Source organism: Glycine max, chromosome 3, assembly GCF_000004515.6.
Source record: "Glycine max cultivar Williams 82 chromosome 3, Glycine_max_v4.0, whole genome shotgun sequence".
In the NCBI taxonomy this organism is placed as follows: domain Eukaryota; kingdom Viridiplantae; phylum Streptophyta; class Magnoliopsida; order Fabales; family Fabaceae; genus Glycine; species Glycine max.
Genome location: NC_016090.4, coordinates 3696900 through 3717595, shown reverse-complemented (window position 1 = coordinate 3717595; position 20696 = coordinate 3696900). Strand labels below are relative to the sequence as shown.

Here is a 20696-nt window from a genome sequence, read left to right as displayed (position 1 = left end):
TAAATAAATAAGGAGATATAATTATTAATTAAAATAATGATTTGAGATAAAATAAAAAGGGTATTTTATTTAATTGTTTGATAGAGAATAAAATAAAGTTTGTTTTTATAAAATAATAAATAAATAAATAGAGTAAACAATAGGTCGTAAATGCCCCTAGCTATAAATAACAACATGCTAGGTCAATTTTCAGACTGACTTCTCAGCCTCCTTTGCCTCACAATGTTGTTTCTTCTCTCTTCTTCCAAAACCCTCTCTTTTTCCCGCAGGCCACCTAACCTGTCTCAGAAAAACGACGATCTCGGAATTGTTCACCGTTGGATCGTCGTGAAATTTGAGCACCACGTTCGCAACCCAATTACGAGCATTATCACCGTTGAGAATTTCGATATTATGTCTGAGCTAAGAGAAATACACCTCGCATTGTAGCATTTTCCTTTCCCGCAGAAACCCAGAGCTGTCTTGGTAAAACTACGATCTCGGTTTCGTTAACCGTTGGATTATTATGAAATTTCGGTATGTTGTTCTAAATTCAATTTGTCACGCTTTCACCGTTGGGATTTGCGAAATAATATTTGTGGAGAGAGAAAAATAAATCGCATGGTGACAGTACAAGTGGAGACTTCAATCCCTTCTCTGTCTCTTTGACGTTTATGAATTCTATCGGAGCAGTTAGAGGAAAAAAATTGGAGGAATCTTAGAGAACCGCTAGAGATGCTGCTATCGCTGGCTGAAGACACGTGAGTCCGCTTAGAGGTAAGGGATGAGTTATTCACAATTGGGAATTAGTGAGAACATGTGTAGGGATCCTTAGAGATATCGATTGGAATGAGTTTTGGGGTGTTTTTGCAATTTTCATTTTATTCTTATAATTATTACAGAGAATTATATATGTTTGACAGACCAATTGTTGTGGAATTGATATGCTATTGTGTTGAGCGTGAACCCTATAAATCGAGTACTTTTTCTAATTAATATGAATTGATGAAATAAAGGAGAAATTTAGAGAGAGATATTGATTTTGTATTTTCTCTTTTTCTTGTTGTTTAGGTTTTTATATATAATTTAAAAAGTTAATATCATAATTGAAATTGACCAAAGTGTTCATATAATTATTTAGAATTTGTGCATTGAAAGCTTACTTTGTAATCTGTGATTCAATATGATGTATGCTAGCTTATATATATATAGAGGTTGTTATTTATATTAATAATTTATGTAAATAATATTGTAGAGTGTTATAGTATGATTCCAAAAATTATTAAGTGTTGGAGTTTGAGAATATTATGGTTAAATTTGATGAACATGTGTATGTTGTACCTTATGAATATCATTAGGAATGTTATGAGATGGTTGATGTGATGTTATGAGATGTTAAAGTGTGGACATGATATTCGATTGTAAATAAGTGAATGTGTTTAACACTTGATGTTACATTAATTATATCGTGAGCTATGAATTATACAATAACCCGACCAGTGTTTATACGCAATGTTAAAGAGAAAGTGTAGGTTCCTAGTTAGGAACCAGTGTTAAATTGTAGCGCAATTGTGTTAAACATGTTTGAAACATGAGTGTGAAGTCGTGGTATTGTATAGTTCATGAGCAGTGCTTATAAATGAAATATGTGATGAATTGTGAAATAATATGTTGCCTTGAGATTATAATATTGTTATTGAGATTGAGTAAAAGTGTAAAGTAGAACAAGTGTTGAATTGTAAGATACGTGAAAATATGTGATGGTGGATTGTGACATTATGAGATGTGAAATTGTGAATGAGTTTTGGTTGTGAATAAATGTGTGATTAATTCTTGATGTGACATTATTTGTGTTGTAAGTTGTGAATTGTACAATAACCCGACCAGTGTTATCTTGAAAAAAGTGTAAATGCGCAGTGTTAAAGAGAAAGTGTAGGTTTCCTATTTAGGAACCAGTGTTAAAGAGAAAGTGTAAGTTCCTATTTAGGAACCAGTGTTAAATTGTAGCGCAATATGTTGTACGTGTTTAAAACACGAGTGTGAGGTCGTGGGTATTGTATAATTCACTAGCAGTGTCTGTGTGCTAAAATGATTTTAGGGGTTGGACCTGAATCAGGAGGGAGAGGCCCTGACGGACTCTTCGGAGTGTAGGCCTTGGGGGTCATCGGGTTTGAGTGCTCCTTTAAGCCTATGTTGATCCCATATGGTTGGAGCATTCTCGCAAAACATCGTGACCCTGACTGGTCTCCCTATGATTTTACTTAGTGAGAGTGACCTGGCAAACCCATTGTGTGGTGTGTCTTGTTATGTACTCCTAAGCGCCCCAGGGTGGTTTTTCACTGACATGGTACCACATTGCATGTAGGCTTGAGTCTTAGCATAATTGTCTCATGCGCTTGCTAATTGTTTATTATGAAATTGAGGTGTTATTATGTCTTGATCAGAGCGTGTGATTCTTGTGTAATGTGATTGATGATTGAAAAGTGTGATTGATGGATGAAAAGTGAACTTTGAATGACAAAGTGGTGGAATTACGTGAATTACATGTAAGTAAGTTTTATTTGGTTTATATGATATGTATATCTAGTTGTCTTGTTTCTCTATTAGTTAGGAATGTGATAACTCACTCCTAGTTTGCTGTTTGTGTTTGGATCCTGTGATGATCTTGAACTTTGTGTTCGGGGGAGCAGATGACTAGGTGAACTGCTTTTAGGAATATTGTGCTGAAGGACGTCGGGACACAACGCTCTGATAAGATGTGACATTGAGATATAAGTTTTTATGTTAATTTTATGATGTTAGTCTATTTTATTTCACCTCACTGATTTAACAAAATATTTTTGTAAATTTGATGGCCTTATTTTGAGCCGAATATATTTTTAATGAGTTTATTTGGTAATTAAAATGAATGTGAACCTTTTACCCATTTGATTTTTGTTTACCAATATATTTTATTTATTTATATATATGTCGGGGTAGAGGGTGTCACAAATTTGACTACTTCTACTTTTGGAAAGGATAGGAAGAAGTCTATAGGCACCAATAGAGGAAGGATTTCGACTCAACCAACAATTAAAAAGAAATCAAAGTGTTTCTTCTGTAAAAAGAAAGGACTGCCCCAAATTTAAAAGTTGGTTTGAGAAGAAAGGTACACCATTTACTTTTGTTTGTTATGAATCTAATATGATTAATGTGAATCATAATACATGGTGGATTGACTCTGGTTCTACAATCCATGTTTCTAATACCTTGCAGGGTATGGAAAGCCTAAGGAAGCCAGTGGGAAGTGAGCAGTGCATCTACTCAGGGAGTAGGATGAGCTCGCATGTAGAGGCCATTGGAACGTGCGTCTTAGTTTTAAGTAGTGGCTTTAAATTACATTTGGAGAAAATTTTTTATGTTCCTAGTTTTTGTAAAAACTTAATTTCTGTTTCTAAACTTGCACCTTTGGGATTTTATTTTAATTTTACAGACTTTGGTTTTAATTTACTAAATAAATATGAAATTATTGGTTGTGGTCAATTGGTTTATGATCTTTATTCGATTGAATTGAAAAGCGACGCTACTATAATTCTATGCACGTTTCTGTTGGGTTAAAACGATGTATTGTGAATGAAGAATCCTCTATGTTGTGGCATCGGAGATTAGGACATATCTCTATTGAGAGAATCAAGCGATTAGTAAATGAAGGAGTACTTAGTACTTTGGATTTCATTGATTTTGAGACTTGTGTAGATTGCATTAAGGGTAAGCAAACTAACAAGTCTAAAAAGGGTGCAAAGAGGAGTTATAATTTATTAAAAATCATACATACAGACATATTTTGTCCAGACATGGATGCAAATAGTCCGAAATACTTCATAACCTTTATAGATGATTATTCAAGATATATGTATCTCTACTTACTTCATTCTAAGAATGAAGTTTTAGATGCCTTTAAAGTTTTTAAGGCTGAAGTTGAGAAACAATGTGGAAAACAAATTAAGATCGTGAGATCAGATAAATGTGGGGAGTACTATGGTAGATACATAGAGGATGGACAAGCACCAGGTTCATTTGCAAAAAATTTTCAAGAACATGGGATTGTTGCCCAATACACTATGCCTGATTCTCCAGATCAGAATGGTGTGGCAGAATGAAGAAATCGAACCTTATTAGACATGGTGAGAAACATAAGGAGTAATGTAAAGCTTCCTCAATTTTTGTGGATTAATGCTCTTAAGACAGCTGCGTATATATTAAACCGAGTTCCAACCAAGGCTGTCTCAAAGACACCTTTTGAGTTATTCAAGGGTTGGAAACCAAGTTTGCAACATATACGCGTTTGGGGATGCCCGTCTGAAGTAAGAATTTATAATCCACAAGAGAAGAAACTAGACCTTAGGACTATTACTGGGTATTTCATTGGATATGTTGAAAGGTCTAAAGGGTATAGGTTCTGTAACATCCTGGAAATTTCTACCCGGAATTTTTGGAAACGATGTATTTTGAATGATTATATATATATAAGTATTATTCAGTGTATATGCATATATGTTCTTGGTAAGGGTAGGAATAGTAGGGGCAAGATACGCGGGTTAGACTAATTAAGGAAGAGAAATCCATAACTGGGAGGTTATGGGTTAATTCTTAATTAATTAGTTTAAAAATCATCGTTTTGCGTACGACTTAAAATTTAACGAAACCAACCTCTGAACCACGCTCGGGGTTTTATTCTGAGCGTTTTGATATATATATATATTGGTTACTTTCGAAAACTGGCCCCGACGGACGTAGAGAAACGCGAGAAACTGGAACCAGAGAAACGGCACGCAAATCGAGGCAGGATTTTAGCGTTTCAAAGGTCAGGTTTTTCTCACTTTTTGTGGCTGAGTATGGGTCACCATCAAAAGAGAAAGTGGGCCCTTTTAGCTCCACTCAAATGGAGACATGTGGCATTGCTTAAATAAAATAATAGAAAAAGAGAAAACCCTTTTTATTTAAAACCAAAAAGCTTTTCTCTCTCTTCACTCAGCCCCCACACTTTTCAGACAGCTCTCTCTCTCCCTCACGTTGCCATTTTCTTCTTCTTCATTCTCCATTGAAGCTCCAAGCAAAGCTTCAACCTTTGGCCATCATTTCTGCCCCAAATCGCGAAAGGAGGGCATTTTCGGGGTCGTGAAGTGCGTGGCTACGAGTGGGACTTCGAAAATTCAGGTGTGGATGGACTTCTTTCTCCTTTGATTTTCGTGGGTATGGGGTTTTGGGGAGATATGATGGGTAGTCTTGCTAGGTTTCTGCTGTGTGATGATTATTTGTGAAGACTTTTGTTGAAAGCTTATTGAAATTGCCATGTTTGGATGAGTTAGACATACCCATTCTGTTTTAGGGTTTTTGTGATGATGTTTGTGATGTTTATATGCTGAAATTGCTTATGGAAAACTGTTAGAGATGAATGGTAGAGTTAACCTAGGGTTAGAAAGTGAGAATGTGATGTTATGAGTGGAAAAAGAGTGAGGCTTTGAGAGTTGGAAGGTTAAGTCTGAATTCTGTGGTAAATGGAGGTTAAAGTGAGTTAATCCTAGCTTGAAATGTCATTTAGGACATGTGAGAAAGGTTAGGCTGTGCTAGAGAGAAAAACAAATGACCAAAGTGAACCAAGAGCCATTTATAGGGCAAAATTGGGTGTTGAGGAGTCAAATTTTGATTCGGTGAAATTTTAGGTGTAAATTCAGTTTGAGCAAGTTTAGATTGATGTTATGGACTTGTGTGAGGTGAGAGTTTGCTTCAAGTTTACCTCATTCTCAATTTCACTTTTCAAACCTAGAAAATCCATTAAATTGAGGGGTTTTGGACACCTAGATTTTGTGTTGCAGTGGTTTGAAGCTTGGCTTTGGTTTAGACATGATTGATACATGATTTGGGACTTGTAGGATTTGATTTGGGCAAGATTGGATGAGAGGAAGTGTGATTTTCGAAATCTGCACTTTGTGCAGATTTTTGCTGTGAAATTGTGCAGCAGGATTTTGCACAAGTGCAGAAAAATGCTTTTGTGTGGTAGGCGGTGGAAAGAGTAGTACAGAATGAGTTCTGGACATTTGCAAGTAGATCCCAACGGTCACAATGTAGGCTTATGTACTATAAACTTCCAGTAAAATTTTGGAGTCGATCCAACGGTTAACGAATTGGATCGAAGGAATTGTTACTAGGGTCTTTAAGTGAGAAGAGCTGTGATTTGGTTGGTGTTGTGGTAGAGTTTTCTGCCTTTGCTCTGTTTTGCTTGGCTGTGATAGCTTGTGTTGTTTGAATGTTGTTTTGCTTGGATGTTGTGGAAGCTTGGGAGGATTGATGGGGACCCGATGTTGAGAGAAACGAGGATATGGGCTACGTGGGAGTACGTGAGCTCAGATGGAGGTGGGCAACAGGGGATGGTGGGTTTATGCGCGCTTTGTGGATGTGGAAAACTTGTTGTGCACCATCGCTCGACCGCCACCTAGTACCACATGTGATGGGTACCCCACAATCCTACAAGCTTGAGATAAGGAAGTGTAGAAGGGTGAAACTTCCTGCTTTTATTCGTTGACCACAGAGTGGTACCTGGAGATATGTCGCGGGGGTCAGGAGACCTTGGGGACGTCAGGTGGGGTGCTATTGCCCAAAACCAAGCTTGACCAATCCCGACCCAACCCGGGCATAGTCGGTCAGTGAGAACCTGTGATGTACCTAAACAGGCGAGCTCCTGGCAGTCAACAGATAAAAGGAACAAAGACCACAAAGCAAGGGGGCTTGTGGTGGCTGGCCAGCTGTGAATTTTGTGTGATATGTGGATTATGGCCTCTAGTAATCGATTACCAAGGGTGGGTAATCGATTACAAGGCTTAAAATTGAAGACAGGAGGCTAAGATGGTCTCTGGTAATCGATTACCAAGGGGTGTAATCGATTACCAGGCTTGAAAACGAAGTCAGGAAACTAAGGGAGCCTCTAGTAATCGATTACCAGCCTGTGTAATCGATTACACAGAGGGATGGGTCACTGGTAATCGATTACCAGCTATGTGTAATCGATTACACATTGCATTTTTGCATATTTCATGTCCTGAGGCTGTGTAATTCAAGTTTAGCCTCTGGTAATCGATTACCAAGGTTGTGTAATCGATTACCAGAGATGAAAAGCCTTAAGATACTCCTTTTAATGTCATGTAGTGGTTATGAGATGCATTGTGCGGCGGCATAGTTAGATTCTTGTGAAAGAGTCTACCATTTTCTTTTCTCTCTTGTAGATCGTGATGGCGGCGCAGTTAATCTGTGATCGAGTAGAGATGGAGTGCCTAGAGGGAGCTTGGGAGACCCTCGAAGGCAACACGAGGTGCCGATTTCGGGGCACTATTCGATTTACGGCGACTTCTTTAGTGCATCCAGATGAACCTGCACGGACGCTTCAGCGCACGGTGGAGTGGATACTACCCACGCCTACACCATATCGTCTAGTGGAGCCCGTCCAAGTGATTGAGGTAACGTCATCCGAGGAAGACCCTGAGGAGGATCTGGAGGAGCTACCTCCTGAGCCTGCTGTGGATGCCCTTGACTTTCTAGAGGGTGATGAGGATCTACTTCTTGAGGTGGATTCTCCCGAGGAAGTCATGTCGGCATCTGAGGCAGACTCTACGGAGGATAGTGGCCCGGGGGAGATGGCGATCAGCGGAGGCTCTTCATCCTAGTGGACAGCTTTTTGGATTCGTTTTGTATACTTTTGAGGGTGGGTGTATCTAGGATTGACTGTTAGGTTTACTCTTTTGTTTTTGTATGGGTAGACCTGATGTATAGGCATTTGATGATTGTATACATGTGGCTGAAGCCACCACTATGAACACCTTTGCTCTGGATGACACTATGTATTTTGTAAAACTCCCATATTTTGGACAACTTTAAATGATGAATGCATTTATGATCGGTCTTGTTATTTGAAAAGAAAGCATTAGCAACTTTATTTGTAAAAGAGTTTATCGACCGTATTATATTCTTTTGTTTTCACGTGACGACCTAAAGTAATGGCTGGTACATTCTTCCTTTTGAAACAGCAAAATAGTTTAGAGATTATGAGCGGTAAGAAAGAAATGACTGCGAATAGAGTTGTGAACTGGCCATTCAGGACTCTATAGTGAGGATTTTCCTTCTAAACCTTGTTTTGGTGAAAAGAGAAAGAAATGAAAAAGAAAAAGAAGAAAAAAAAATAAAAAAAAAAAATTTTACCATGGTTTTTGTTACTTAAATTATTACTATTAAACCAGTCATTAATTTAGGGACGCCACAGGTTCTATTGTCCATCCCACAACACTAGGATTGTGGAATCAACGAATGCAAAGTTTCTTGAAAATGACTTGATCAGAGTGGGAGTGATCAATTTTAGAACATTTCTTTTGAAAGGGATCACTATGAAGCTGAACCTTCTGGGACAAGTAATAGGTTGGTAGTCATTCCCATCCCTCAAGTTAAAATGGGTGTTAGACAACTAGTGATTGAAGTTCCACAAGCTGTTGAAAGTGATCATGTAGATCAAGTTGTTTGTGGGGAACAACATGATGATATTGAACAAACTGGTGAAGAATCGGTTGAACAAGTTCCTTAGCAGGATGATCAAGCAACATTAAAAAGATCTACTAGAGTAAAAAGGACAGCAATTCCTAGTGATTATGTAGTGTACCTACAAGAATCAGACTACAACATTGGAGCCGAAAATGATCCTAAGACATTTTCACAAGCCATGAGTTCTAAGGAATCAAATTTGTGGTATAATGCTATGAGGGATGAAATGGATTCTATGGCATCTAACCAAGTTTGGGATCTCGTTGAGTTTCCTGTTGGTGTAAAAGCCATCGGATGTAGATGGGTCTTCAAAACAAAGAAAGACTCAGAAGGCAACATTGAGAGACATAAGGCAAGATTTGTTGCTAAAGGATTCACTCAAAGAGAAGGAGTCGATTACAGAGAGACCTTTTCCCCTGTATCTAAGAAAGACTCTCTTCGAGTAATTTTGGAATTAGTAGCTCATTTTGATCTTGAGTTGCATCAAATAGATGTGAAAATGACGTTCCTGAATGGTGATCTAGAAGAAGAGGTTTACATGAAACAACCTGAGGGATTCTTATCTAGTGTTGGTGAGCACTTAGTCTGCAAGCTTAATAAGTCCATCTATGTATTGAAACAAGCCTCCCGCTAGTGGTATTTAAAATTTCATGAGGTCATCTCTTCATTTAGCTTTGAAGAGAATGTCATGGATCATTGTATATACCAGACTAAGTTTTAGAGAGATTTAACATGAAAGATTGTTCACCAAGTGTAGCTCCCATTGTGAAGGGTGACAAACTTACTTTGAGTCAGTGCCCCAAAAATGATTTTGAGCGGGAACACATGAAAAATATTCCATATGCTTCAGCAGTTGGAAGCCTTATGTATGCTCAGGTTTGCACTAGACCTGATATTGCATTCACTGTTGGAGTCTTGGGAAGATATCAAAGTAATCCAGGTACTGACCACTGGAAAGCTACAAAGAAAGTGATGAGATATCTTCAAGGAACAAAGGATTACATGCTCATGTACAGACAAACTGATTGTCTGGAAGTGATTGGCTACTCCGACTCAGACTTTGCTGGTTGCGTTGATTCATGAAGATCAACATTTGGTTATATTTTTATGTTAGCCGATGAAGTTGTATCTTGGAGAAGTGCCAAGCAAACCTTAACTGCTACTTCCACTATGGAGGCTGAGTTCGTTTCCTGTTTTGAGGCTACCTCACATGGTGTATGGTTGAAGAGTTTCATGTCTGGCCTTAGAGTTCTGGACTCTATTTCTAGGCCATTAAAGTTGTATTGTGACAACTTTGCTGCAGTGTTTATGGCTAAAAACAATAAAAGTGGAAGTCGAAGTAAGCACATCGACATCAAGTACTTAGCCATAAGAGAACGTGTTAAAGAAAAGAAAGTGGTCATTGAACACGTCAACACTGAGTTGATGATTGCTGATCCTTTAACTAAAGACATGCCACCAAAGAATTTTAAGGATCATGTAGTACGAATGGGACTTGGTTCCATGATGTAATTTTGTTGTACGTACATTTGTTATTTTCATTGAAACTCTTATTCAGTTAGATATTTTCTCATATGATTTTGTGCACATATTTATTTATTTCGAGAAAAATCATTCGGTTTAGATATAGAATAAAAATATGGTTTATTCATTAAGTTGAGATCTAGTGTTGAGAAACTTGATATATTGTGGTACATGGAAGATTCTACTCATCATCAGAGGACCTATCGCCATGACTCATATATTACGTTTCTTGTTACGGTTGATGCTGAGTTAAATGGACCAAGTGGGAGAATGTTGGAAGCCCACGTTCCCCATGTTCCACGTGCTTCTATTTTTATTTTATTATTTTTGGAAAATTTTGTTTTTTCTGAATCTGGTCCATTTTCCATCCACATTCAACCCATATCTTTGCAACATATTTGCAACCACCTTCAACAACAAATCATGTACCCATCCTTTATCTCATGTACTGATAACTTCTATCTCACGTTCTGATAACAAGTTGGTTGAGCTCTGTGATGGACAGACTCTATACATAGGATGGGGTGCTCTCAGTTTTGTATCACCAAACCCGCTTCTCTATTCAGAAAAAATACACCATCTATTCAGAGTAGTAAGGGTCTGGAAGAACAAAACTGCCTTCAGGTTCGTGTATTTGCAATGGTTGGAGGTACGCTCATAATATTTAGTTTCCGCTGTTTGATCTGAATATGCTATTTAAATTAATTTACATGTTTAGATCAATGCCTGTTTCATTTACAGGATCCACTTAGAGTTTTCTGGTTAAGGAAGCTTCTTCTGATAAGGGTATACATTGAGTGTTCTGTTTAAGGAAGCTTCTTCTGATTAGCATGCATACTCGTACTATTTCATTGAGTGTGAAGTTTTAACTCACCCCATCTGCAAACTGTCCAATATTAATGCTACAATTCATTACTTTTTATTCATTTATATAGAAACTAGCCTTGAACCTGTGCATGCAAACAGGTCACTCGGTTACATTCCACTGCATTTTGTTTTTTTTGTTTTTTGTTTTTTGTTTTTTGTTTTAGTAGAGAAACTGTGGTTAGATTAAGAATCAATCAGACTATACTTGATCTTTCTCCTCATATTTTCATAATCATTTTTTCTCTTACAATAACAATTGACACACACTCATAATGAGACATAAAAATGACAAAAATAAAAACATATACAATAATCATTTTTGGATGATAAAAAAATACAATAAAATAAATGATTCATTTGTTATTAATGACATTTAAAATCACGAATATGATAAAGGAACGACATAGGTACACTGAAGATGTATATGTCATGATGTAAGAAAATCAACACATTGCTACCTTGCTTTATGTCTTCATGTATGTTCGAGAAACACGAGAGTTTGAAGTTCAAGAAATTGCAAATACGCGACTTGGTCAACTGGCAATGACATGCACTATCGAATTGAATGAATGACCCTGTGATTATGGACAATTTCAAGACTTTGAATTCTTTACTTTCATGCAATTACAGCGTGTACTTTTTGCAATTTTAATTATGATGATTTTGTTAACCCTGTATACAAGTTGAAAAATATTTTCAAAGTTTATCAGCATCACTTTCATTCCCTTGGAAGTGAAGACAAATGACCTAAATATTTAGGTTCATATTTTATGCATGATCTTTCGAAACAACAAAAGAAATCAAGAAGGCCAACCACTACTCATATACATAATGATATGGACAGACCAATTCCAAATAAGCCTAAAAATGCTCATTATGGAGAAGTGAATGACATAATCGTAATAACTGTTCATGGAAACAAACCTAATACAATTTCTACTTTTTTTTCATTTTTCTTTAATTTGTATTGTTCATTTTATATTAATATATTATGTTGTTTTTAATTTAACAAGTATTTTTATTACTAAATTATTAGACGTTGTTAATAGTAAATTCTTTTACAAAAAATAAATAATATTATTTCATAAATTATAAGTTAATATTAGTAATGAAATATTTTAATATTTGGTTTAAAATTTTAGTTTTTAAAATTTAAGTATTTAAAATAAAAAAAATATTCAAAAAATATATATTAAATATCATTAAGTTAGTTTTTTTTATTCCATTTTAAAAAAATTAAATTCAATAACATTATTAAAAGATTATCTAAATTTTAAATATATAAAATATATTAAATAAAATAATATTAGAAAAATAAATAAAATATTTAAAATAAAATAATATTAAAAAATATATAACATATTAAACATAACCATAAAAAATATACAAGATATTAAATAAAAATAATAAAAAATAAAATTAAAAATATTTTTTTAATAATTAAATAAATAAAATTATTTATAATTTTTTAAAATTGAAAACAAAATACAATAAAATAAAGGTAATTAGTAAAACCTAAAACATGTAAAAAAAATTACAATTTTAAAGTTATAAAAAAATTTACCATTTAAAGTATAAAATAAAAAAATTATTTATAACTTTAAAGTTGTAAATAAAAAATAATTTTAAACTTAAGTCATAAATAATTTTATAAGTTAAGTTAAATATAACTTGTAATTCAAAAGTCATAATACTTATTATTATTTATTTCATTTTAAAAAATAATTTAAAAACAACTCACATATAAAAAAAATCAAAAATAAAAATACCCCATTTGATAAAACTCACGCCTTTGCTTTCTCTTAACACACACTCTGCATCTAAGCGATTATTGATCCATCATCCCCACTCCGACCTCTGACACATCACATTCATGTCTTGCCACCTTTTAGACCCCTCATCATCCCCATCTGACTTCTTGCTACAAAAAAATACGTGAAGTCACGATCAATGTCTACAAATTATTGTGAAAAAGCTGAAAAGATAAAAAAAACCAAAAAATAAATAACACGAGCAAATAAGCATCATTCCTCCAATAATGCACACCATTCCTCCAATATCGTTTGCCTTCGTTTTCTCTCTGACTATCTCAAAAATAAATATTACCAAATAAGCATCTCTGCCTAGCTCAATCCTCCATTGATTCCCTTTCCCAATTCCCATTCAAGCAATTCCCATCTCATGGCCATCTCAAACAATAATCATCATGCTCTTCTCCTTGTTTCACCAGGAATAGGTCACATAATCCCTGCCCTAGAACTTGCCAAGCGTTTAGTCACTCACAAAATCATTTCCAAACTCACCTTCTTTTATGGTTCAATCAAAACCTCTACTCCATCAAAAGCTGAGACACAAATTCTCCAATCAGCCATAAAGGAAAACCTTTTCGATCTAATTCAACTCCCCCCTATTGATCTCTCCATCCATGTTAGTCCTCATGACACCTTAGAAACCAAACTAGCAATTATAATGCATGAAATCCCACTACTTTTTATGTCTACAATATCCACCATGAACCTAAACCCAACCATGATCATCACTGACTTCTTCTTCAGCCAAGTTATACCTCTAGCCAAAAACCTAAACCTACCCATATTTGCTTTTGCACCAACCAATGCATGGGTCATTGCACTTAGTCTTCAATGCCCCACTTTGGATAAAGAAATAGAAGGAGAATATAGCATTGAAAGCAAACCGATCTCAATCCCAGGTTGCAAATCCGTTCACCCCCTTGATTTGATTCCTATGTTGCGTGACAGGACACAAAGGGTCTACCATGAATTTGTTGGCGTGTGTGAAGGGGCAGCACTGGCTGATGGGATATTTGTGAACACGTTTCATGAGTTGGAGCCAAAGACACTTGAAGCACTTGGTAGTGGACACATTATTACCAAGGTGCCCGTGTACCCGGTTGGGCCTCTAGTAAGGGATCAAAGAGGCCCTAATGGTAGCAATGAGGGGAAAATAGGTGATGTTTTTGAGTGGCTGGACAAACAAGAAGAAGAGTCTGTGGTATATGTGTCACTTGGGAGTGGATACACAATGTCATTTGAGGAAATGAAAGAGATGGCTTTAGGGTTGGAGCTGAGTGGAAATAAATTTGTTTGGTCTGTGCGCTCACCTGTCACCAAAGTTGGCACTGGCAACTATTTCACAGCAGGTGGGTTGGTACAGTGTGACATTTTTTATTTACTTATTATAATTAAGACAGAATCACCTAATTGTGACTGTTTTTTCAGACTTATTGGAAGTCTCAAACTCTCCATCAATATATATATATATATATATAATGCATCTTGATCTAGACAGAGATGACAAAATAAATGCTGGTCATAACGTTTACTTAATAAAATAAGTCAGTTGGATAGTATAATTTAACAAGTCAAGAAGTGGATAAGTTAAGTTGACATGTGAGATTATTTAATTGATGATTATAGTTGTTATTATCACAGCTTATCTTGATCGGATGAAGCTAATTATTTTGATTATAATAATTATGGTGACAAAAATTATGATAATTACGATGATGGTGATAATGATTAGTTAATAATAATTTTAAAAAATAAAAACATGATAATTGAGATTTTATTAAATATGGTAATATTTTTAAAGATTTAATTTTTATTTTGTGATATTTTTTAGATTTGATGATTACATGAATTTTTAAGTATTGACCTAATGATTGATATTAATTTTTATCACTTTCACAAGTAGGCAAGTATTTTCACTAGAGTGAGACTATATATATGAAGATAATTCATTTTTTAAATTTTAATAATTGAATTATTTATTCATCAGAAGTATTATATCATATATTATTCTATTGTAGAATTAATTAGTTCCATTTTCCCCTTAATTATATAGAATTGCTGTTTTAGAGTACCATCGTAGTAATTTTTATATTGTGCTTGAGTTTTCATCATATAATTATTAATTTATATGTGGAATTATAGGTGCACCTCTTGGATATGTTTAAGTTAAGTTTCTTGACATAGATATAGCCATATTAGTCGACAGGAAATTTTCTAAAACGTGAAAGAATTTGAATTATTAAAATAATCGTATATGACAATTTTTAAATTATTACCAATGCAGGTGAGGAAGGGGGAATCAGAACTACTCTTGAGTCTAATAATGAACCATCTTTTCCTGATGAGTTCTACCGCATACAAACCAATGGAATTGTGATCACAGATTGGGCACCACAATTGGATATTTTGAAGCACCCATCTATTGGTGGTTTTGTGTCTCATTGTGGGTGGAACTCACTAATAGAGAGTGTTTCATGTGGGGTGCCAATAATTGGATTGCCTCTTTTTGCAGAGCAAATGATGAATGCTACAATGCTAATGGAGGAAGTTGGCAATGCAATTCGAGTAGAGGTGTCACCATCTACCAACATGGTTGGAAGGGAGGAGTTATCAAAAGCAATAAGGAAGATAATGGATACTGATGACAAAGAAGGATGTGTAATGAGGGAAAGGGCTAAAGAGCTTAAGCAATTAGCAGAAAGAGCTTGGTTTCATGATAGTCCTTCTTATTTAGCACTTTCAAAAATCACTCACTCAAATGGGGTGTGATAACTTATTTGTGGTGGTTAAAATAAGTACTCACTTTGGTACAAGGAAATTTTATTCTAGAATAAACAATTATTATTATTGTTTTATTTGAACCTTTATCTTTTAAATTTATTCCTTACAAACTAGTATTTCTGTTTGTTTGTTTGAACCTTTATGTTTAGTGGTACTCAATGATCATCTGTTTGTGATAGATTGATATGAAAAGTAATCATTTTCATATAATTTGCACGATCAAATTGATTGTATGAATCCTCAATGAATTAATTTATTAATCATTCATTTCATTTAAGACCCTAATCCTTTGAACTAAATTAATATTTTTATAATCAATTACATATTTGAACTCATTATCAACTTTGTACTTGGATTGCTTCCTGTTAAGATATATGGGAATATATTTTGTTAATGAAAGAAATTGTTTCCTCGAATAATTCATTAAGCATCATTAGCTTATATACAAAATTACAAGCGTAAAGTTAGGCTAAGAATACTTATAGAATATCTTATCATATATTCTGATAATATATTCTATCAAATACAAACTGATTAACTAGGCTAAGAATACTGATAGAATATCTTATCATATATTCTGATAATATATTCTATCAAATACAAATTGATTAGTTATAATTAAGGGCTAATTATATGGCTAATTATACACCTAACAATGAGGGGAAAATAGGTGATGTTTTTGAGTGGCTGGACAAACAAGAAGAAGAGTTTGTGGTGTATGTGTCACTTGGGAGTGGATACACAATGTCATTTGTGGAAATGAAAGAGATGGCTTTGGGGTTGGAGCTGAGTGGAAATAAATTTGTTTGGTCTGTGCGCCCACCTGTCACCAAAGCTGGCACTGGCAACTATCTCACAGCAGGTGAGTTGGTACAGTGTGACATTTTATTTATTTATTTATTATAATTAAGGCAGAATCACCTAATTGTGCCTGTGTTTTTTCAGACTTGTTGGGAGTCTCAAACTCTCAATCAAAAAATATATATATATATATATATATATATATATATATATATATATATATATATATATATATATATATATATATATATATATATATGGATACTAGATGGTTTCGTTTACTTAATAAAATAAGTCAGTTGGATTGCATAATTCAATAAGTCAAGAAGTGGATCAAGTTAAGTTGACATGTGAGATTAATTGATGATTATAGTTGTTATTATTATCACTGCTTATCTTGGTCGTATGATGGTAATTATGTTGATAGTAATAATTATGTTGACAAAAATTATGATAATTACGATGATGGTGACAATAATAATTATGATGATGATAATAATTGATTAATGATAATTTTAAAAAATAATAACATGATAATTGAGATTTTATTAAATATGATAATACTTTTACAGATTTAATTTTTCTTTTGTGATATTTTTTAGATTTGATGATTACATGAATTTTTAAGTATTGACCTTATTTATGATTGATATTAGTTTTTCTCACTTTCACACGTACGCAAGTATTTTCACTAGAGTGAGACTTTTGAAATTAATTATCATCAGAACTATTATATCATATATTATTCTATTGTAGAATTAATTAGTTCCCTTTTTCCCTTAATGATATAGAATTGATGTTTTAGAGTACCATCGTAGTAATTTTTATATTGTGCTTGAGTTTTCATCATATAATTATTAATTTATATGTTGAATTGTAGGTGCACCTCTTGGAGAAACCGGAACTACCCTTGGGTCTAATAATGAACCATCAAATTCTTTTCCTGATGAGTTCTACCGCATACAAACCAATGGAATTGTGATCACAGATTGGGCACCACAATTGGATATTTTGAAGCACCCATCTATTGGTGGTTTTGTGTCTCATTGTGGGTGGAACTCATTAATAGAGAGTGTTTCATGTGGGGTGCCAATAATTGGATTGCCTCTTTTTGCAGAGCAAATGATGAATGCTACGATGCTAATGGAGGAAGTTGGCAATGCAATTCGAGTATAGGTGTCACCATCTACCAATATGGTTGGAAGGGAGGAGTTATCAAAAGCAATAAGGAAGATAATGGATAAGGATGACAAAGAAGGGTGTGTAATGAGGGAAAGGGCTAAAGAGCTTAAGCAATTAGCAGAAAGAGCTTGGTCTCATGATGGTCCTTCTTATTTAGCACTTTCAAAAATCACTCACTCAAATGGGATGTGATAACTCATTTGTGGTGGTTAAAATAAGTACTCACTTTGGTAAAAGGAAATTCTATTCTAGAATAAACAATCATTATTACTGCTTTATTTGAACTTTTATGATTTAAATTTATTCCTTACAAACTAGTATTTTTATTTGTTTGTTTAGTGGTACTCATGATGAAAATTAACAATTTAATTTGTTGGTTGTTTTAAATTAATGCTAATTTCTATTTAATATTTAAATGGTCAAATATTGTAAGATTAATTGTGTTTGTAATTAATAAAATAAAAGAGTTATAAGGTCGACTTGGTAGTTGGGAAAGAAAATTTAAGGGTTGAAGGTGATAATTAGGTTTTTTTTACCGTACTTTCATGTGAATTTTTAGGTTATATTCATGATGACATAACCTACCCTTCGGCGGGAGGGTGACGCGGGGCTCACGGGTGCGTATTCCATGGGAGGAAAATGCGCGGAGTCGCCACCAACGTTTATTCGAGGAAAACGTCGAAAAAACCGGAAAGGTGTGGTCCACGAACTTTAAGTGTGAAAGGTTCGAGAGTTGTATTTACGCACGGGGAAGGTATTAGCACCCCACGCGTCCGTCACAAGGGACGACAGCCTTTAATCAAGTGTGCAAATATGACTTCAATTTGTTTTATTTTCCCATTTTTTTTACGTTTTTATGTCTTTTTATGCCTTTTGTATTTTTTATCTTTTTGTGGTCGACAAGGGTGTTTCCCTCGCTCCTACGTATTCCTCAATTGCGATAAGGAAATCAGACCTACGTAGTTCTTTGAGAACTGAACGTTGGTTAAGTTGTTCTTATCTTTTTTTGCAAGATATATTTTGACTGAACAAATGTCGTTTAAGGCATTGGACCATTAAATGATCTTTTGATTTTGAAAGAAGAGAAACATTAAGGCGTTGGACCATTAACGATCTCTTGGTTTTTGAAAGTAGAGAAACGTTAAGGCATTGGACCATTAACGATCTCTTGGGGTGGTCGACAAAAGCAGGGCTTTTGCTCCTGCGTATCCTCAATTGCGATGAGGAAATCAGACCTACATAGTTTTTGCAAAAGCGGTAAAGTTACATGTTGATTTTATGCTTTTGAACGGTCCATGTTAACCGATAAAAGCAAAGAGGACCGTTTAAGGCATTGGACCTTAAAACGGTTTTTAGTGATTTTTTGCGGACAAAGCTTGATTTGTATGTTGATTTTAGCTTTAGTTTCACTTTAGTTATTAGTCAATTCATTCAAGGAAACTCCCAAAGAAAAACGTTGGATTGATTTTTTTGATTATTTTATTCAAGATATTTTGATTATTTTATTATTATTTTTTAAGATATTTTGATTATTTTATTATTATTTTGCCTTTTTTGGTTTAACCGTGGTTACAGTGTGAACGATCGGTTAGATTTTGTTTTAACAGTGATTAAACGAGATTACAACACAAATGATCGGTTGAAATTCATTTTATCATTTACTAGGTGAGAAAACGGTTTAAATAAACGGTAAAAGCTCGTTAAAAACGGAAGAAAAGAAAACCAAAAATGAACGAAATGAAGATGAAAGCTAAAAAAACAAGAAATGAATTGAAAGTCTCGGATTCGAAAACTTACCCGTTGAAGAACGAAGAACGGATGAAGAACGGTGAAGAACGACGGAAAACCTTCACGAATTTGCTCACGGAAATGTCTCGGAAGCGTTACGGACGAACCTCGACTTGGATTTTCTTCACGGAAACAAATTTTTTTCACCCAAAACAGCTGAAATGCATAGCATGGGGGGTTAGGGATCTTTGGAATAGCCTCCCTTCGCCGATTTATAGGAAAAGGGGGGAGGAGGTTGCCACCCAGCTCGCCCAGGCGAGTTGGGATGCTTCCTCCATAAGCAACCCTGCTACGAAACTGTTTTGGAAGGCCCAAATTCAAAAATTTGAAAATTGTTATTTGCACCCCCAACTTGATAAGTTCACCCCCCCTTCTTTCGTAATTTACGGAAAAGTTATGGAAGCCTTACGGAATCATATAGGACTTGACTTTCTTCTTTTTTTCTCTTCATTCTCACCCATATTAAGTGAAATATGCTTATTTAAGGTTATGAGAATTTTACGAAAGCATTACGAAAGTCCCGAAAGCCACGGAAGCCATTTTTTTAACAAAATGTGGGAGGTGGTTGCCGCCCAGCTCGCCAGGTGAGCTAGTTTGCTTCCACCTTAAGCAAGAAAATGCCCAGAATCCTCTAGAAGGGCCCAGATTTGATAATTGCTATTTGCACCCCATATTTTACTAAATACACCTCCCCTTTGTGTTTTTTTGCTGATTCCTTTTCCGTAACGTTACGGAACTTTACGGATTACATAACGACACTTATTTTCTTTCCGGAATATCGCGAAACCTTACGGATTATGCAACAATGCCCTTTTTGACCTTTGGAATGTTGCGGAACTTTACGGATTGCGCAACAATGCTTCCTTTTGACTTCTGGCTTGCCGCGAAACTTCACGGATTGCCTAACGATGGATGTTAAGTACCTCGAAGTGGTCAAGCGAAGGTTGTATGCCACCAAACAGTGGTCCCCAGACGAAATTAGGGTATGATAGTTGCCCCTCTTTACTTGTCTTTTATTGGAGATAAAAGCGAAGTAAAGATAAGACACTAATTTCGTTCGAGCGGAACATCATTCGGCCGGTCAATATCCCCACCAGCGAAACCTGTCATTCAGAAAGAAAAGAAAAGGGATCAGAAGCGTCAACAAACTTCAGTGTCTTGGAAGTGGCAAAGTTGGACAACCACGACACTTCCCTACGCCATTGCACTCGATCGTCCCTGCCCAGCAGAGAAGAATCTCACGCGTCGTCGGACTTGAATGTTTTCGGATGACGAGAGTAAAACCTGCAAAATTTTTGAAAATAATCAGAATCGAACGACTAACATCATCCTGATACCGTCGAATTCGTTCCCCTCGGTTGACGAAAGGTACGGATGACCATAAGTTATCTCCGCCTGCTA

General features: G+C 35.2%; 2 protein-coding genes across 2 annotated transcripts; both read left to right on the top strand.

Moving 5' to 3' along the window:
- Positions 1-13057: 13057 nt before the first annotated feature.
- On the top strand, positions 13058-15556 carry LOC100810554 (glycosyltransferase superfamily protein). The gene is made up of 2 exons (NM_001253020.2): positions 13058-14092; positions 15028-15556. The coding sequence occupies exons 1-2, from the start codon at positions 13114-13116 to the stop codon at positions 15510-15512; spliced, it is 1464 nt and encodes a 487-aa protein (NP_001239949.1). The 5' UTR covers positions 13058-13113; the 3' UTR covers positions 15513-15556.
- A 601-nt stretch (positions 15557-16157) lies between these two features.
- LOC100808224 (UDP-glycosyltransferase 72D1) lies at positions 16158-17623 on the top strand. Its single transcript, XM_041014320.1, has 3 exons — positions 16158-16386; positions 17206-17313; positions 17443-17623. Exons 1-3 carry the CDS (start codon positions 16158-16160, stop codon positions 17499-17501), a joined length of 396 nt encoding a protein of 131 aa, XP_040870254.1. The 3' UTR covers positions 17502-17623.
- The last annotated feature ends 3073 nt before the right edge of the window (positions 17624-20696 follow it).